Source organism: Engystomops pustulosus, chromosome 6 (genome assembly GCF_040894005.1).
Source record: "Engystomops pustulosus chromosome 6, aEngPut4.maternal, whole genome shotgun sequence".
NCBI classification, from domain to species: Eukaryota; Metazoa; Chordata; class Amphibia; order Anura; family Leptodactylidae; genus Engystomops; species Engystomops pustulosus.
In genome coordinates, this window is record NC_092416.1 from 103,692,210 (window position 1) to 103,713,428 (window position 21,219).

Genomic DNA, 21,219 nt, shown 5'->3' on the forward strand with positions numbered 1-21,219 from the left:
CTGTGCCCTGCACATGTGGTATGATGGAGCAGCACTTGTGGAGGCTGAGGTGGTGGTGGAGAAGGAGGAGGTGGACACTGCTACAGTAGCAGCAGTTTGACAACGTGGCATCTCTTGTGGAAGTTGTTGGTGTGGCTAGGCAGGAAGCACATTCACCCAGTGGGCTATAAAGGACATGTACTGGCCCTGACCGTAGTTACAGCACCACACGTCAGCACTGCCATGCACCATGGAAGAAACTGATAAGCTCCAGGACCGTCCCACCTTCTGTTGTACATAATGGTGAAGGGCTGGCAGTCCACGACTTGGAAAGGGAGGCATGTGGCATGTGTGCCACTAGGTTCTGCTGCGGCGGAAGGATGGGCCTCCACATCTGTTCCACGTTTCTCCCAGGCCATTGGATGGTGACACTGCATGTGTTGACGCAGGGCTGTGGTGCCAACGTTAGCTCTCTGGCCATGCTTCACTTTCTGCCTGCAGATTCTACATATACACGCTTTGCTCCACTGTTGTCTTAACAAAAACTGCCACACCGCCGAGGTGGTGCTTTTACTGCCAACACTCTGCACTGAGCGACTACTAACACCACTGCCTCGCTGATCCCCTGTACCACTGCTTACTTGGACCTCCGAAGCAGGGTTTGCAGCAACTTGCTGCCTGCTCTGCTGCCTAACACGCAAGCTGACACTCTCTTCGCCCATCGATGATGAATCAGTTGCTACACCCGGCTCCCAAGTGCGATTGGCTACATCATCGTCAATTTGCGTTTCCCTGTCACTGCTACTCTCCTCAACGGTGTCAGTATGCACAGCCTGCCTACTGCATGAAGCAGAGTATGTTTGCCCAATCTCTTCACCCTGGGAATGAAGCAGAAATCAGTACAGAAAGTATGTGAATTTCACACTGATTTCTTCATATTCACTTCAGCAACAAAAAATAATGGTTATTTGGGGTATACAGAAGCACAAGAACTGACACCCGGGGATTAAAGCAGAAATCAGTACAGAAAGTATGTGGATTTCACACTGATTTCTTCCTATTCACTTCAGCAACAAAAAAGAACTGCTATTTGGGGTATACAGATCCCCCAAAATGGACACCCTTGGAGCAAAAATCACAACAGCACAGTACAGTAGAAGCAGCTGGACACTACAGGTAGCACATGCAGTGTGAAGTGCCGAGATTAGAAAATGGCTGCCTCTTTTATAGTCTGTGTGACATCCCATAAGCCTGCCGGTCGCTGATAGGCTTACAGGTCTGCACATGTGATCGAGGGTGTTCTTTTCTCCTTCCCAGAGTTCTCTGCCCTATGTACCACGTTGTACTTTTGGTAATAGACGAAAAAAGAAAAACTTCGTTCCCACGAATCACCGTAAACTTCGGCTTTGTGACGAATCAAATTTTTCCTGAAATTCTAACCAAAGTTAGAATCGTTAGAATAGATTCGCCCCTCTAATCATAACCTACATTTTGCAGCATATATCAATCTTTTTGCAGTCTATAAAGTGCTCTTTACTCTGGCCTGTACTCAGGTTTCTTGTGAGAGAGTCTTTTCAAAACTTACAATTGTTAAAAATTGTTTGAGGTCATTGCTTGGACAAAACCTTTGTAGAATTGTTAATTTTATTGAACATTGAGAGGGATATTTCAATGTCTTCAGATAGTGATGACATGATGTCCTTAGATAGTGATGATAATTCGTCTTCCCTGCTCCAAAAACTGTTGCTGTAGTAGATTTCCACATGGTCAAGTATAATTTGTTACTTTGTTCAGTGATGGCAAGAGATGTATACTTTGCTATGGTTTGATCATGATGATATTCCTTTTGTATTGTATTACATTAATGCTGTTTTCTTTGAAGTTATTTGTAATGTGGAGATCTTATATTATTTAGTATTATTTAAAGTTATTTATTGCTTTTTGTTTTTGCAATAAAACCTGATGTCGCTTATCTTTTGTTTATCTAGAATATAATTTGTAGGCAAGGACTCATTATATATTTTCACAGATATATAAAATGTGACTCCTACATTTTATGTAACATGGCTTCCTTCTTCAAATAGCACCACACATGGTATATATAGCATACCTCCCAACTTTTGGGTGAGAGAAAGAGGGACAAAAAGTCCATCCCCCTTTTTCTAAACCACAGCCATTGTCACACCCAAAAGCATAGTATAATATTGAATTTGATGGTCCCCACATAGAACAATGCCCCTTACTTTGGCCAACCCCCCATGGATAGTGATGACATGATGTCCTTAGATAGTGATGATAATTCGTCTTCCCTGCTCCAAAAACTGTTGCTGTAGTAGATTTCCACATGGTCAAGTATAATTTGTTACTTTGTTCAGTGATGGCAAGAGATGTATACTTTGCTATGGTTTAATCATGATGATATTCCTTTTGTATTGTATTACATTAATGCTGTTTTCTTTGAAGTTATTTGTAATGTGGAGATCTTATATTATTTAGTATTAATTTAAAGTTATTTATTGCTTTTTGTTTTTGCAATAAAACCTGATGTCGCTTATCTTTTGTTTATCTAGAATATAATTTGTAGGCAAGGACTCATTATATATTTTCACAGATATATAAAATGTGACTCCTACATTTTATGTAACATGGCTTCCTTCTTCAAATAGCACCACACATGGTATATATAGCATACCTCCCAACTTTTGGGTGAGAGAAAGAGGGACAAAAAGTCCATCCCCCTTTTTCTAAACCACAGCCATTGTCACACCCAAAAGCATAGTATAATATTGAATTTGATGGTCCCCACATAGAACAATGCCCCTTACTTTGGCCACCCCCCCATGGATAGTGATGACATGATGTCCTTAGATAGTGATGATAATTCGTCTTCCCTGCTCCAAAAACTGTTGCTGTAGTAGATTTCCACATGGTCAAGTATAATTTGTTACTTTGTTCAGTGATGGCAAGAGATGTATACTTTGCTATGGTTTAATCATGATGATATTCCTTTTGTATTGTATTACATTAATGCTGTTTTCTTTGAAGTTATTTGTAATGTGGAGATCTTATATTATTTAGTATTAATTTAAAGTTATTTATTGCTTTTTGTTTTTGCAATAAAACCTGATGTCGCTTATCTTTTGTTTATCTAGAATATAATTTGTAGGCAAGGACTCATTATATATTTTCACAGATATATAAAATGTGACTCCTACATTTTATGTAACATGGCTTCCTTCTTCAAATAGCACCACACATGGTATATATAGCATACCTCCCAACTTTTGGGTGAGAGAAAGAGGGACAAAAAGCCCACCCCCCTTTTTCTAGACCACACCCATTGTCACACCCAAAAGCATAGTATAATATTGACTTTGATGGTCCCCACATAGAACAATGCCCCTTACTTTGGCCACCCCCCATGGACCCGTATAATTACACCTAATGCAACTCTGCAACATATAAAACCCATCTTTAATTTTATCCTCCCTTTACATTTGGTTTTCCACTTTTATTTAATCTCCCCAAACTTATACATAATCCTATCTGTACTCCTACCCCCACACCTCCTCACATGGTGTGGTCCCAGTTCTCTATCCTCCTCATTCTCTGGCCTCCTGTCCTCCAGCCTTCTCCTGTGGCCTCCAGTTATCCATCTTCCTCCTGTGGCCTCCTGTTCTCCATATTCCTCCTGTATCTTCCTGTCCTCCATCCTACTCCTATAGCCCACTGTCCTCTAGCCTTCTCCAGTGGTGTCCTGTCCTCCAGCCTCCTCCTGTGGCCTCCTGTCCTCCTCCTGCAACCCCCTGTCCTCCATCCTCCTCCTGCAACTCCTGTCCTCCATCCTCCTCCTTTATCTACTGTTCTCCATCCTCCTCCGGTGGCCTCCAGTCCTGCAGCCTCCTCTTGTAGCTCCTGCACTCAATCCTACTCCTGTATCCCCCTGTTCTCCATCCTCGTCCTGCAGCTCCTGTCCTCCATCCTCCTCATGTGGCCTCCAGTCCTGCAGCCTCCTCTTGTAGCTCCTGTCCTCCAGCCACCTTCTGTATCACCTGTTCTCCATCCTCGTCCTGCAGCTCCTGTGGCCCTTTATCCTCCTGTCCTCCAGCCTCCTCCAGTCCTGGAGCCTCCTCTTGTAGCTCATGCACTCCATCCTCCTCCTGTATCCCCCTGTTCTCCATCCTCCTTCTGTAGCTCATGTCCTCCATCCTCCTCTTGTGACCTCCATCCTCCTCCTGTCTTCCATCCTCCTCCTGTGGCCGTTTGTTCTCCTGTAGCCTCCTGTCATCCATCCTCCTCCTGTTGCCTCCTGTCCTGCAGCCTCCTCTTGTGTCTCCTGCACTCCATCATCCTCCTGTAGCCTCCTGTCCTCCATCCTCCTTCTGTAGCTCCTGTCCTCTATCCTCATCCTGTCCCCCAGCATCCTCCTGTCCTCCAGCCTCCCCAGTCCTTTATCCTCCTGCATCCTCCTCCTTTCCTCTATCCTCCTCCTGTGTCCTCCAGTTCCCCCTTTCCTCTATCCTCTTTTGTCCTCCAGCAGCCTCCTCCGTTGTTCTCCAGCAGCCTCCTCCTGCGTCCTCCAGAAGCCTCCTCCTGTCCCCCAGCAGCCTCTTCCTGTCCCCCAGCAGCCCCCTCCTGTCCCACAGCAGCCTCCTCCTGTGTCCTCCAGCAGCCTCCTCCTGTGTCCTCCAGCAGCCTCCTCCTGTCTCCCAGCAGCCTCCTCCTGTATCCCAGCAGCCGCCTCCTGTCCTCCAGCCTCCTCCTGTCCTCCAGCAGCCTCCTCCTGTTCCCCAACAGCCTCCTCCTGTCCCCCAGCAGCCTTTAGCCTCCACCTGTCCCCCAGTAGCATTCACTGTCTCCCACTAGCCTCCTCCTGTGTCCTCCAGCAGCCTCCTCCTGTCCCCTAGTAGCCTCGTCCTGTCCCCCAGTAGCCTCCTCCTGTCCCCCAGTAGCCTCCTCTGGCCTCCAGCAGTCTCCTGCGTCCTCCAGAAGCCTCCTCCTGTCCCCCAGCAGCCTCTTCCTGTCCCCCAGCAGCCCCCTCCTGTCCCACAGCAGCCTCCTCCTGTGTCCTCCAGCAGCCTCCTCCTGTGTCCTCCAGCAGCCTCCTCCTGCGTCCTCCAGCAGCCTCTTCCTGTCCCCCAGCAGCCTCTTCCTGTCCCCCAGCAGCCTCTTCCTGTCCCCCAGTAGCCTCCTCTGGCCTCCAGCAGTCTCCTGCGTCCTCCAGAAGCCTCCTCCTGTCCCCCAGCAGCCTCTTCCTGTCCCCCAGCAGCCTCTTCCTGTCCCCCAGCAGCCCCCTCCTGTCTCCCAGCAGCCTCCTCCTGTGTCCCAGCAGCTGCCTCCTGTCCTCCAGCCTCCTCCTGTTCCCCAACAGCCTCCTCCTGTCCCCCAGCAGCCTTTAGTCTCCACCTGTCCCCCAGTAGCCTTCACTGTCTCCCACTAGCCTCCGCCTGTGTCCTCCAGCAGCCTCCTCCTGTCCACCATAGCCTCCTCCGTCCTCCAGCAGTCTCCTGTGACTTCCAGCCTCCTCCTGTCCCCCAGCAGCCCCCTCCTGTCCCCCAGCAGCCCCTTCCTGTCCCCCAGCAGCCCCCTCCTGTCCCCCAGCAGCCTCCTCCTGTCTCCAAGCAGCCTCCTCCTGTCCCCAAGCAGCCTCCTCCTGTCCCCAAGCAGCCTTTAGCCTCCACCTGTCACCCAGCAGCCTTCACTGTCCCCCACTAGCCTCCTCCTGTCCCCAAGCAGCCTTCACTGTCTTTCACTAGGCTCCTCCTGCCCCCAGCAGCCTCCTCCTGTGTCCTCCAGCAGCCTCCTTCTGTCCCCCAGTAGCCTCCTCTGTCCTCCAGCAGTCTCTTGTGACATCCAGCCTCCTCCTGTCCCCCAGCAGCCCCCTTCTGTCCCCCAGCAGCCTCCTCCTGTCCCCCAGCAGCCTCCTCCTGTGTCCTCCAGATTCCTCCTCCTGTGTCCTCCAGCCTCCTCCTGTCCCCCAGAAGCCTTTTGCCTCCTCCTATCCCCCAGCAGCCTTTTGCCTCCTCCTGTCCCCCAGCAGCCTTTTGCCTCCTCCTGTCCCCCAGCAGCCTTTAGCCTTCACCTGTGCCCCAGCAGCCTTCACATGTGTCCTCCATCTCTCCCTGCCCTGTATCTTCCTCCTGGCCCCCTCTTCCTGTAGACCCCTGTCTCCTCTGGTTCTTACCTCTCCTGGTTCCAGTCATTCAGTCTTCTCCCGGGCTCCAACTGACTCGTGGAAGGGGGGGTGCCAGCCGGGGCGGAGCTACCTCCTCACATGACTCAGCAGCAGACATCATGTGAGGAGGTAGCAGGGGCTGGTCAAACCATGACATTCTCCCAGCCGCCCGTGACGCGGGTACAGAGCCCAATAAATGGGACTGTCCCGTCAAAAACGGGACGGTTGGGAGGTATTGCAACTTAGCCATTTGGAAATGAATGGAGCTTGGTTGCAATACCAGATACAACCCATGGTCAGCTGTTTTTGGAAGAAAGCAGCTATGTCTTTCAGCCTCCAGACAACCCATTTAACTTTTCTCTGTTTGCATTGCTAAATAAAAGTTAACTTTGCCATACTGCAGTGACCATAACAGTTGTGTATAAAAAATGCACTATAATCCACACGTCCATATTCGGAGGCCTAAAAATACACATTTAATATTTCCATGTAACAGCAAGCGGGCCCTCAGAATCAATCAATCCACAAAAGTGGGAAGCCGGCTATTTGCATTGCACAGGACTCTTCCCTCTCCTCTCTCTAATACAACAAGTCACTAAAAGTGGATAATAGAAGTTCTATTTTCCAACTAGTATAAACCCACACCTTACAAGTAAATATAATATAAATCAGCTCTTTTGTAGTGTAACCCACAGCAGATAATCAATTCTTTTATGGAAAGATAAACACTTTCATTTGCTTATCAGTTACAGAAAATTATTTTTGCACACACAAAAATCATACACAGCATTCATAGTACTAGTCTTCTCATATGGGAAAGTGAGACCTTATCGGCCCCCAAAGCCTCTTGGGCCCAGTTGTGACCGCATCCTCTGCACCCCCTCAAGTTTCTCCCCTGGCAGAAGGATACACACAGCATCATACATACACAGCATATATATACAGCATACACACAGCATTATTCACAGCAGGCAGAAGCATACATATAGCTGCTGCTGGACTCCAGAAGCTCCAAGCTGGTGGGTGGAGCTTGCTAATCTGAGCTTCTGCAGCAGTCAGAGGATTCTTTGCTGGGCCAGTCAGAAGCTGTCTTCTTTCACAGAACTGTTTCAGAGGCTGTGATGGAGCAGTAGCAAGGTGATCACACTCCAGCTGACTTCTGCTCCACAAGTCAGCGAAGCCTCTGCACAGACAGGGGTTAGACAGGGAGGAGCCCATCGGGAACCTTCCCCATACAAAACATTGCCAGTCCTCCCCTCCCTCCTCCTGCCGGTCAGCGCTGCTGTGCATGGATGCAGGTGGCGTGACATCATCAAACACCGACTGCGTCCTCCATAGGCGGTGCTCCTGCACAGACACGGAGGATAGTGATGCTAATAGTAACAGTACTGCCAGCGGCAGGTCCGTACTGCTAGTGGGTGATTTGTGCGATTACCCAAAACACCCACAGCTGTTTTGCCACTTCATTCAGGGCTCCTCATCTGTCGTCTGAGGTGAAATTTTCATCCTGCCTCATGGCAGATGCGGCCCTCTTTGGGCCTATGATAAATCTGCTATCAATGTTCTAATGCTATAGTGGTAGTTTGCATACAAAAGTTGCAGAACATAGACTGGGATCAATTTGAGCCAAAACTTGCACCTAAATGGAAAGTTGTAATTCATGAATTCAGTCCTATTGTGAAAACTACTCTGTGCAAACAGGGTCTTTTTAAAGGTGACTTTGTTCATTTGGCACAATAAAAAGTCACAAAATAGCATTTGCATCACAACTATGACAAAACAATGGCACCAATAGATCAATGATACATCACCCATAATATATATTTTTCTTGAAGTTATTCAGGTGTATCATTTTACATACCATAGTCCTTTTTGCAGTATTTGCGAAGATTCATATGCACACGACTGTGTGGTGGCTTACAATATGATTTACACTCAGTACCTTTAAAAAAAAAATAATTAAAATTCCCTTGAATATTTATTTCATATAATGACTGAACGCAATTAAGAGGCTGTGGGTAAGAAGCTTGTGCCAATCACATATGCATATTTCTATTGAAGTGCTTGCTAGCGGCAACAAGTACCAAACTTTTTGCATTGTTTACATGCAAATCACATGGGTGATGGTTAACGGCCGCAAGCATTTCAAAACTGTATCTCAGCCCTGTATGGCATGTTGCTCAAATACCACCTACTTTATTTTAAATCTGTGGCACTGATTGAAAGGTTATTTTTAGCTCTTTTTCTCTCATTGTTATAGTTTTGAGTGAAGCAGCAAGGACTGTTGACTGCTTGATTATTAACCAGGCCAAGTTTTTTTTTAAATTTTGCATTTCTGTTTCACACTTTATTCCTTCCACAAGCTATATCATTTAATATTCTGTGCCATATACTGGGAAGCTGAAAAAAAAATACAAAATTTTTCCAAAAAATCACAGTTGGGTCATATTCTGATTAGCTTTATTTTTATGACTTTCAATATCCGGTCGAAATGACACCTATTCTTTATTCTTTGGGTCAGTCACAAAGAAATTAAATTATATGGAAGAAACGGATTGGAAACAAACGCTAGCACTCCTTCCATAAAATCAATTCCGCTTTAGTATTCCACTAAAAGTTTATACAGAACAAAATACATCCAAAAACAAGATCTACATGTTTTAAGCTCCTATAGAAAATATCCTTTCTTGTCTTTTAAACAAAATTAGATTCCATCTATACTTTGAGTATAAACCAAGGAAATCCCCATTTGAGCTCATACTCGAGTATCTTGGGTACAAACAGGTCAACGTGACATGTCCGTGCACACACTGTGACGCTCTAGTGTCGACACATGATGACATCTTAGTGCGCAGGCACAAAAAATTGCAACCTTCTAAAATATCAACTTATGAATTCCAGGGATTATACACATATACACATAATAGTTTTATATCATATCTAATACAATACCGGTATTATGTTCCCTGTATATTCTATCTATTCTGCACACCAATATAAACTATAATATGTATTTATACTATGAATTCATAACATAATTTATTTAACCCCTTAACGCTCTGCGCCGTAGCTCTATGGCGCAGAGGTATAAGGAGTGTATGAAGAGGGCTCACGGGCTAAGTCCTCTTCATACAAAGGTAGGGGTTTTTGCATATTGCATAAAACCCCCACCGCTAATAACCGCGGTCGGTGCTTGCACCGATCGCGGCTATTAACCCCTCCATTGCCGCCGGCAAAGTCGCCGGCGGCATTTAAAAGACGGAGGCGCGCGGGCGCTGCCATCTTTGTTACGATCGCAGCGCCCCTGAACATCATCGGGGGGCGGCGATCGGTTGCCATGGTAGCCTCGGGTCTTCGTTTGACCCGAGGATACATGGCTTCTGCATATCCATTACAATGAGCCTGTGGCTCATTGTAATGTATAGTGTGCAGAAATGCCATATACTGCGATACAGAAGTATCGCAGTATATGATAGGAACGATCTGACCATCTAGGGTTAATGTACCCTAGATGGTCTAAAAAATAGTGAAAAAAAAAAGTTTAAAAAATAAAAAAAATTAATAAAATATTAAAAATTCAAATCACTCCCCTTTCCCTAGAACTGATATAAAACATAATAAACAGTAAAAATCACAGACACATTAGGTATCGCCGCGTCCCAAAAAGCCCGATCTATCAAAATATAAAAACGGTTACGGGCGGCGGTGACCTCCGAGGCGGGAAATGGCGCCCAAATATCCGAAATGCGACTTTTACACCTTTTTACATCACATAAAAAATGGAATAAAAAATGATCAATATGTCGCACATATGGTAGCAATGAAAACGTAGGCTTATTTCGCAAAAAATGACACCTCACACAGCTCCGTGTGCCAAAGTATGAAAAAGTTATTAGCTTCAAAAGATGGCTCACGGGCTGAGCCCTCTCCATAGCCTGTAAGTCTTTGCTGCATATTGCAGCAAAGGCTTACCGGTAACACCCGCGATCGGTGCTAGCACCGATCGCGGGTGTTTTCACAGCGATGGCTGCTGGCAAAGCTGCCTGCAGCCTCAAAAAGATAGCGGCGCATGGGTGCCGCCATCTTACCTGGGATCGCCTTTCCCTGTGACGTCATCGGGGGCGGCGATCCGTCTCCATGGTAGCCTCGGGTCTTTTCGTTTTAACCCCTTCATTACAATGTGCTGATAGCACATTGTAATGAATGAGGAGGAAAATCCCCATATACTGCCATACTGTAGTATGGCAGTATATGATAGGATCGATCAGACAACCTGGGGTTAAAGTACCCTAGGGAGTCTGAAAAATAGTATAAAAAAAAATTAAAAAAGTTTAAATTATTAAAAGTTTAAAAAAAAAATTATAATAAAAAAACCTAAAATTTCAAATCACCCCCCTTTCCCTAGAGCTGACATAAATATAAATAAACAGTAAAAATCATAAACACATCAGGTATCGACGCGTCCGAAAAAAGCCAGATCTATCAAAATATGATAACGGTTTTTCAATGCGTTTAACCCCGTAAAGGAAAATAGCGCCCAAATTTGAAAATGGCACTTTTTTGCCATTTTGAAAAATATAAAAAAAATCTATAAAAAGTGATCAAAAGGTTGTACAGTCCTAAAAATGATATCATTGAAAATATTATCAAATTTCGCAAAAAATGACACCAACCACAGCTCCGTACACCAAAGTATAAAAGAGTTATTAGCGCCAGAAGTTGGCAAAATCAAAAAAATTATTTTTGTACAGGAGGTTTTAATTTTTGTAAATGTATGAAAACATTATAAAACCTATACAAATTTGGTATCCCCTTAATCATACCGACCCAAAGAATAAAGTAGACATGTCATTTGGGGCACTCAGTGAAAGAGGTAATATCCAAGCCCACAAGAAAATGGCGCAAATGCGTTTTTTCACCATTTTCATTGCATTTGGAATTTTTTTCCCGCTTCTGAGTACATGGCATGGAATATTTAATAAAATAAAAATTTAAGGTACAGTATGGTAACATTTACAGTAAAATGGACAATGGTAATGTTGTTGTTGTATGCCTTATGTTAATGAGCGACAGTTTTCCTGCTATATACCTGCATGTCATAAGAATTTAAATTAAAAAAAGGACCATGTTAAATTCAAATCTGTTTTTTTTTAAATTTTTACCGGTGTTTTGTATGCGCTGCAAAAGGGGTAGTCTTATACTGCGAATACTGCGAATATATCTTAAACTCTATATTTTAAACACCAGGTCGTCTTATACGCCGGATTATACGGTACATATAATTGAATATGTATATATATATATATATATATATATATCATTGTATTACTGTATTTTGCATTGTCGTAAGCTATTATATGTATATTTTCTTTTGTTTCAAATTTTATCTGTATAGTTTGTCTATTTTGGCCTAATGAAGACGGTGACCCAGAATTGAAACATTTAATAGTTACTAAAATAAAAGTTTGTGCTCTTATCCATCCGTTGTAAGGCGTGTCTATCAATAACCCCATTTTTTTTTTTTTGTGTTAACTATATGTGTACAGGGTTAATTTTCAGCCCAGGGTTTGACACAGCAACATTCTGACCTCATCAACTGAGCACAACTATACACATTTTTAGGCGCCAAGGTCATTAGCCTCTTAATTTTTTTATACTTAAAGAGTAACTATAAAATTGTTTATTTTTCCACAAATCAATAGCACTTAGGATATAAAACAACTTTGCCTATTATCATTGTTACCTACATCCAGTAGTTTCTTTTCTATACCCCTCAGATTACCTCAGTGCAGCAGGAGCTGCTACCTCTACCTGTGCTGATAAACAAACAGACTTACAGGGCTTATCTGTAAGTTTCATGGGAGGGAAGGAGCTGCTGCTAACAGGGGAGGAGGTCATGTGACGGCTCTCTCTGTGTATGAAGCAGAGTTGGATGTGTTCAAGACTGTGGATGCAAGTGGCTCCTGCATAAAATAATGAGGTACAAGATCTCCACTGTTGCTTATAAGTCCCTCCATCCCAGTCGGTGATTCTACAGAGCTTTCTCTTTCTCTCTGTACACCGTATGTTGCTCCTTTCCCCAACTTTGTCTTTTGCAGTATCAGCTATGTGCAGATAAGCTATTAAGCCTTAGTGTGTACACAGTACAGGCTATAGACTTCATGTAACTGGTTTACTTAAAGAGTTACCATCATTTCAAAAACTCTTGATGTGTTGTAGAGCAGGTCGTTTTAAGCCTTTTTGCTATTGAATTAGTTAACTGAATCTTGCTCCTTCCTCTTGTATTCTGCAGCCTTTACCCTGATATCAGTGACTCCTCAGATTGCTGTTGCTAGGCACATTCCGTCCTCACTGAGCTGACTACGAGGGAGAATGTATATGTTACACCCCCCCCTCTCCTCTCTCCCTGCTCTCAGCGGTTTACCTCATGGCTCAGTGCTCTAGCACTCATGTGCTGATGGAATCCCTAACTAATGTAGTAACAAAACAACTACACTTATCTCTCTCAGCTTTCCCTACACTTTAATATAAACAAATAATCCACACAGACACAAGCTGCAGATGGATCACAATCCCCCTCTCCATTCCCTCACACTCCACAGCAGGAAATGGCAGGAGAGAAGAAACTCTCCAAGTCTTCAGGCTGTCCCCTAATGTGCTGAGCTAAAGTTTTAGGGAGATAGATAGGTAGATACAAAGATAGATAGATAGATAGATAGATAGATAGATAGATAGATAGATAGATAGATAGATATGAGCGAGATAGTTAGATCATAGATAAATAGATATTAGATAGATAGGATACATAGATATATGGATACATTGATAGATAGGATATACATAGATAGATAGACTATAGATAGATAGATAGATAGATAGATAGATACTCAAATAAATTCCAAACAGCACACTAAGTAAGAGTAGCAGTGGGTGCAGGCTTACTAAGACCTTGTATCAGGTCTTCCAATAATAACACACGAGAAGTAGGCAGCACTCCAAGACATCCAATGTCAAGTGAAAAAAGTGATCTTCTTTATTCCATGTTTTTTTAAAAAATAGTACAATAAAGTACAGCGATGTTTCAGCTCAAAGGGAGCCTTTATCAAGCCAAGTGATAAGGGTGAACATATATATATATATACACAAACCAAGAAGAGAAATGCAGATGTGATACAAAAGTTGTCAATCTTTGTTGAATACACATATACATCATAAAACCAATTAAAAGTCCCATATAGGGAAAGACAAAACAAAGATCCCTCTAAACCCAGTTAATATAATAGGAATGGATGATACTCAATGTAAGATGTAACAATAAGTATTGCTCGACTAAGGTACAAGGTATTGTGCTACAATCGGTAAGTTCCCACATGCAATGAAAATGATAGTGAAAAGAAATAAGGTTAGCTATATTACCAATAGGAGTCAGGCCTGGGAAAACGGGAGATCACAAGTGCCCCACGCGTATCGCCTGCCAAGTGGGCTTCCTCAGGGGATGCTAGGCGAGACAAGCTCACCTGCTTAAATGTGTGTGTCTGCTCTGTCAGGGCATGGACGTCGAACAAGGAGCAGCCCACTTCCAGCTGGAAGGCCAGAAACGTCATCAGGGTGACACGTCATGCGTGTCAATCAGAGTGATATGCGTTCCACAGACGAGGACCGACTTCCGGATACAGGTATGTATATATCACTGTGATATAAACATACCTGTATCCGGAAGTCGGTCCTCATCTGTGGAACGCATATCACTCTGATTGACACGCATGACGTGTCACCCTGATGACGTGTCACTGTGATATATACATACCTGTATCTGCAAGTAGGTATATATATATGTACCAACAGTAAATGATCACATGATCGAGTTGCACCCATCCCCTAATCAACATATTGCACCATCATATCATTATTTAGTGTTTTTTACATTCCATAATTCATTATTTTACTACACAAATAGTACAAAACATATACAAAATTACAAAGTGCTAGTGCATAGATACATTGTTTGCTGTTACTAAGTAAACACCCAATACATTGTGAGTCAATAAAGTGTCAAGTGCAATCAGTGCTCGTAGATAAGCAAAATCAGATAGAAAAGATGTTAAAAATGATATAACGGGTATCTTACCATCCGTTCCACAAGTTATGCAAGGTAAACAATACATCCGAGTGTGCGCCAGTAATTTACAAGCATGACCCGCATAGATGGAACGCAAGCCATGTAGTGGTGTAATGCGCATGACAAGAGCAGCTACTGCCGGGTTGCCAGGGGAACCACCTACATCATGTATACACAAACACAGACATCGAGAGTGCTCTGGGCCCGACAGATGCAGTCTTTATATCTCGCTAAGAGAAGTGTCCTGATAACTCAAAGCACTGAGGAGCTGATGTTGGGTAAATATATAACTAAGTAGCACGCAAAGAAAATCGTGCATATGGTGATCAATGGCACAGCGGAAGGCATATCTCAAGGTGTCTAGGCTGTGTAAAAGAGAGAGTTGCAGTGGATACACACCCTAGACACCTTGAGACCCATAGGGTTAAACGTTGACTTTAAATTAAGCAATATTTAACATGTGTTTAATGTATACTTCAATGACCTAACCTGGGGAATTTCCCTGTCCAATATAAAGTATAGGCATATAGTGATAAAACCTATTTAACATATTCTCAAAAATTATAAAAAATTATAACTAATGATTTTATCTTTGATCACCATATGCACGATTTTCTTTGCGTGCTACTTAGTTATATATTTACCCAACATCAGCTCCTGAGTTATCAGAACACTTCTCTTAGCGAGATATACAGACAGCATCTGTCGAGCCCAGAGCACTCTCGATGTCTGTGTTTGTGTATACATGATGTAGGTGGTTCCCCTGGAAACCCGGCAGTAAGTACTCTTGTCATGCGCATTACACCACTACATGGCTTGCGTTCCATCTATGCGGGTCATGCTCGTAAATTACTGGCGCACACTCGGATGTATTGTTTACCTTGCACAATTTGTGGAACGGATGGTGAGAAACCTGTAACATCATTTTTAACATCTTTTCTATCTGATTTTGCTTATCTACGAGCACTGATTGCCCTTGACACTTTATTGACACACAACGTATTGGGTGTTTACTTAGTAACTACAAACAATGTATCTATGCACTAGCACTTGTAATTTTGCATATGTTTTGTACTATTTGTGTAGTAAAATAATGAATTATGGAATGTAAAATACACTAAATAACGATATGATGCAATACGTTAATTAGGAGGTGGGTACAACTCGATCATGTGATCATTTATTTTGGTATATATAGGGCAGCACGGTGGCTGAGTGGGTAGCACTTCTGCCTTGCAGTGCTGGAGACCTGGGCTCGAATCCCACCCAGGTCAACATCTGCAAAGAGTTTGTATGTTCTCTCCGTGTTTGCGTGGGTTTCCACCGGGTACTCCAGTTTCCTCCCACACTCCAAAACATACTGTTAGGTTGTTTAGATTGTGACCCTCATGGGGACAGGGACCAATTTGACATGCTTTGTGCAGCGCTGCGGAATCTGTGTGCACTATATAAATAAAGAATTATTATTATTATTATATTTGATGTTCACCCTTATCACTTTGATTGAAAAAGACTTCTTGTGAGCCAAAACCTCGCTGTACTTTATTGTATTTTTTAAAAAAACATGGAAAAAAGAAGATCACTTTTTTCACTTGACATTGGATGTCTTGCAGTGCTGCCTACTTCTCGTGTGTTATAAATAGACAGATAGATAGATAGATATGAGATAGATAAGATAAACATAGATACATAGGATATAGAAAGATAGATGTGCTGCCCACTGTCAAGTGTTATGCAGGTTAAATGATGTTCATAATTTTGTCTATAATGTAACATATGTTTGTTTTTAGGCACCATCTAATGGCCAAAGTTAATAATTACTTACATCCTGTTTTCTCCACCCACTAACAGTGTTGGCAAACCTATGGCAGAGGTGGCACTCAAGGCACTCTTTGTGGGCACCCAGGCCACATTTCCCCAGCACAGAGTTCACCAGACATGACTTAAAGAATTCACCTGCAGGCACAGGCAATGTAGATGCCACTCTCAAAGCGTTATTTCAAAGCAACACATCCTCGGCTTATTTGGACTGTAGAAAGAGTGAGAAGTAATGGGCAGGGGCAGTTTATTCATGGAGGTCTTCTTCTATTGAATTTGTGGTAAAACAGAGAGTTACTGCTTAAATTGCTATGTTGGCACTTTGCAATAAATACGTGGGTTTTTGTTGTAATTTGGGCACTCGGTCTTGAAAAGGTTTGCCATCACTACACTAGCAGATACAAAGGATTGAGGGTAGGAGAAGGGCAGTTCCCTTCATGTCTACATAGAGAGAAGACCTATATTCATCCATCTTAACCCTTGTTGTAGTATAGCCGGTAAGGAGAATCTCTAGCTACTAGCAGTTATAGGACCAGATGTATAAAGTTTGTTATATGAAGTGTTTTCTATAGATCTGTAATTACACTGTAATTGCACAGATAGGCCCAACCTCATGGTCGGCATGTTTGGTCCCAGACTGTATACGTATCAGCTTGTTTCCTGTTATATGCTAATGTTATGTATGTAACATGCTCCTGTTATATTATTGTACTATTCTAATAGCTTGTACATTCCTGTTTTTCCTCAGTTTCACCCTAATTCTCAGGGCCGGATTAAAGGAGGGGCTCATGGGGCTCGAGGCCCGGGGCCCCCACCACTTTCACTGTTTAAGGGGACATCACAAGTTTCTGACAGTCAGCGACTCAGCTCAGCCCATGGCTGCCCACATCACACATAGGGGTCTAGGATCACAGCTGCCATCGCTGAGGGAGATTGTAAATGTGCCAATGTTTTGCTGGAAGCAGGTTGTGATGGGACACTGGTGATGACGAGTGATGATGTCACACTGTCCGATCACTACATGCTGCCGCCAAAACAGTGCATTGGCAATTATGGGATCACAGGAAGGGAAGGTGAGGTAAGTATGAAGTGTATTATTTTGTGGCCATTTTCTACCGGGGGCTGGTGGCTAAATTCTACCGGGGGCTGGTGGCTGTATACTACAGGGGGCTGGTGACTGTATACTACAGGGGTCTGTTGGCTGTATTCTACAGGTGGCTGCAGGCTATATACTACAGGGTCTGGCAGGCTATTTACTACAGGGGGCTGGAAGGCTGTATACTACAGGGGGCTGGCAGGCTATATACTTCCAAAAACATTTTTGGAAGGGCCCCCACCAATTTGCGCCCAGGGGCCCCCACCACCCTTAATCCGGCCCTGCTAATCCTACATCAGTTTAATAAAGCTAAGGACTTTCACCCAGTCTCATTTGTTAGACCACGGGGGTACATGAAGTGGGGGCAGGACAATAGATATGGGATAGAAAGATAGATAGATATGGTCTAATTGGTCAGCACTGGTGCCTGTGATTAGGTGACAGGAGGCAGGTCCCGCCTCTCCATTTTGCTGATTGTAGTTCTTTTGAGAGCCATGGTTAAGGTACTAAATGAGGAATGAGAGGCAAAATACTTTAAGGAATGATTCCCAGGGACATCTGGAGCAGAATTATGCTTTTTATTTTTTTTTTTCTGAGAATGATGGTTACACTTTAAGCTGCCAGGGTAGTCAACATACACATCCTGTATGTGCACTTGCAATGTGCAGTGTTAAGTGGATTTACTTGTGGGAAACTAAATTGATTTAATGCTATATTACTCTGAAAACACAAGGCATCGTGGGATCTGAAGGCAAGCTTAATGGCCTCAACTCGAGGGCATAGACTGACAGATAATAGTCTTCACCCACTTCACCTCTGGAGAGAGAGATTTTTGTTAAACACTTTCAGAACAGAAAATGCCATAACTTTGGAAAGGAAAGGGTGAGCAACTCAAAGTATACATTGTTCTGTTTGTTTTCAAGGGGGAATCAAATATAATAATTTGGTAAAATCATTCTAACTTTACAGTTACTCTTTAAATCAAATATATGGATTTAAAAGATAGATTCTGCATAGTTAACAATCCTATTCAGTACAATGCTACTGTATTACACTGCACATTTGTTGCACATCAATACAGCATGGCAAATCTGCAAGTGATATGCAGTGCAGTCAGCCTAAAGGAAATGTAGATGCGTACTTGACCAACAGGTCGTATCTTATGGTATCAATACCATTTTAAGTTGTTTGATAATACGCTATTTTTATGCTGCAGTTTAGCCCTTTCTGAATATCTCTACATGACGCGGTCGGGGGAGTGGCCTCTCTGTCCTGTCTGGTTCCGGCCGAAGTGGGGCGTTACCTCATCCTGCCCACGTGACACGCCGAGATGCTTAAATATGAAGACACACACATGCACCCACAGGCCCCCTGAAGAAGCGGCAACGCGAAACGCGCGTCGGGGTATCAGCGCCCACACCAAACGAAACATGGGTAAGCCAGTTTTGCCATCTCCGTACAAACATATAAAGGGCACATAATACTTAAACTGTAGCCATATACTTATGTCAGGTTGTACTGCTATTTACTGTTGCACTGGCACTTTACAATATTTCTTGTGATAAAATTTCTTGTATGGATATCAGGGCACTGGCACTTTATAATACATCTTTGAATAATTTATATGTGGACAGTAACCTGGATATATTCCTGTGTTTCTGTGGAGTGTGGACGCTCTAGTGGAACTCCTGAGGATAACCTAACTTTTGTTTGTACTTTACAAATCATATTGTCATACTGTTGTTTTTAAATAAGTGTAATGATTAAATAAAATGAATTAAATTTTAATTAAACGGTATAATGAGATTTCTATGAACCAGATTTCACTCATGTGCTTTTCTTAGGTGTTATTAAAGATTTTATATAGTTCCTCCACGATGTCAAAAATCTCCAATACCAATATTTTACAGCTTATTTCAGTTATTTTAAAATACCTGCTTTCCATTCCAGAGGATACACTGCAGTTGTAGTCGTCTCTTCTTGAACCTCTCCTAGAATTCATAAAACAAAAATGTTAATTGCACAGTGTATTCTCACACATAATAGAGATAATTTTGAGATTGTTTAGCTGTTTGTCACATAATTAACCCCTTACCACAAGAGGATTTACTGTTGTGTGCTGAGCCCTATTTGTACACTCCGGGTGCTTTCTACATTACATAACACCCACCGCTAACGCCAGCAATCAGTGCTGGAACTGATTGGAGGTGCTCACTAGAGATGAGCGAGCACTAAAATGCTCGGGTACTCGTTATTCGAGACGAACTTTTCCCGATGCTCGAGTGCTCGTCTCGAATAACGAGCCCCATTGAAGTCAATGGGAGACTCGAGCATTTTTCAAGGGGACCAAGGATCTGCACAGGGAAGCTTGGCCAAGCACCTGGGAACCTCAGAAAAGGATGGAAACACCACGGAAATGGACAGGAAACAGCAGGGGCAGCATGCATGGATGCCTCTGAGGCTGCTTAATCGCACCATTATGCCAAAAGTATGGGCAACAGCATGGCAATGACAGAGTGACCGAATGAGGCTAGAAAGCATCTAAAACATCCAATAATTGACCCTGACACTATAGGGGACTATGCAGAGGCAGCGGCAGCAGCTGCAGGCTAGAGAGTGTCTTGGCAACATACCCCAAATGGACTCAGGCTTAAAACCAATGGGTGGCAGAGAGGAACCAAAGGAGGTGAGCAAGAAGCGCTCAAATAATATCGGTAAATGATAAAAGTTTGCCAGTATATTTTGTGGATTACACAGCAGGGTGGCGACAAAGTTAACAAGTTTGATGAGGAAGCCATGAAAACAACCCAAAATTCTGCCTGACACAGCTCGTTTGATAAGGGGACCATGTATGGAGGCAGTGAACTAGTAGTAGATTAAAGGTGCTGCTGTTAAAACTATGTTAGTTGGATCTTGGGATGGAGCTGGCGCTCCGCTGCCAGGCGAGCTTTCGCCAATCCAAGCCCCTGTCTCTAGGCTACTTCCCAAACAGCACTTCTAAGAACCTTTTGTATAAAATCAAGTGTAGTAGCGTTCTTATAAGTTTGGGTTCTGGCGGGTGAGGGGAATGTAAACAGATGCGCAAGAAGCGCTGAAATAATATTGGTAAATGATAAAAGTTTGCCAGTATATTTTGTGGATTACACAGCAGGGTGGCGACAAAGTTAACATGGAAGCCATGAAAACAATCCAAAATTCTGCCTGACACAGCTCGTTTGATAAGGGGACCATGTATGGAGCCAGCTATATGGACTACTTTTGGAGGCAGCTATGGCGATGACGTGTGGAGGTAGCAATGGAGACAACGTGTGAAGGCAGCTAAAAAGATGACGTGTGGAGGCTGCTATGGAGACAATTTAATTTGGATAGTGCCTGTATGTGGCAGTCCAAAAAAGTTTTCAAACCAGAGGAGCAGGTAGCTGGTCCTCCAGAAAAATTACATAGATTGAGTGCCTGTATGTGGCAGTCCAAAAAAGTTTTCAAACCAGAGGAGCAGGTAGCTGGTCCTCAAGAAAAATTACATAGATTGAGTGCCTGTATGTGGCAGTCCAAAAAGTTTTCAAACCAGAGGAGCAGGTAGCTGGTCCTCCAGAAAAATTACATAGATTGAGTGCCTGTATGTGGCACTCCCAAAAATTGTTTAAAACAGAGGACAGGGTAGTTGGCCCTCCAGAAAAATTAAATACATAGAGTACTATAGCCAGAGCCAGTTGGCCCTGGCAAAAAAATAGCCAGTTTCCTCTGCTTTAGTGTACAAAGAGGAGGAGAAGGAGGGCAATGAGGAGGAGGAGTGCATACATTATTCAGGTTCAGCTTCTTTCACCTGGTGGAGAATGGAAATGCAGAGAAATCCAGGCTTTATTCATCTTGATAAGCGTCAGCCTGTCAGCGCTGTCAGTCGACAGGCGTGTACGCTTATCGGTGATGATGCCACCAGCTGCACTGAAAACCCGCTCGGACAACACGCTAGCGGCAGGGCAGGCAAGAACCTCCAAGGCGTACAGCGCCAGTTCGTGCCACATGTCCAGCTTT

At 43.5% G+C, this 21,219-nt stretch overlaps 1 protein-coding gene across 5 annotated transcripts in view; it reads right to left on the reverse strand.

The window, feature by feature from the left end:
* NTN5 (netrin 5) overlaps positions 1 to 21,219 on the reverse strand; it is a 533,395-nt gene that overhangs the window by 28,007 nt on the left and 484,169 nt on the right. For 4 of the 5 annotated variants that reach the window (XM_072110515.1, XM_072110511.1, XM_072110513.1 and 1 more), the window contains 2 exons: positions 19,122 to 19,178; positions 8,016 to 8,096 (listed from right to left, as the gene is read on the reverse strand). In XM_072110515.1, the coding sequence (XP_071966616.1) occupies positions 8,016 to 8,096; positions 19,122 to 19,178 (138 nt within the window). The remainder of the gene's footprint in view (positions 1 to 8,015; positions 8,097 to 19,121; positions 19,179 to 21,219) is intronic. The other variant, XM_072110514.1, reaches the window with a different exon arrangement.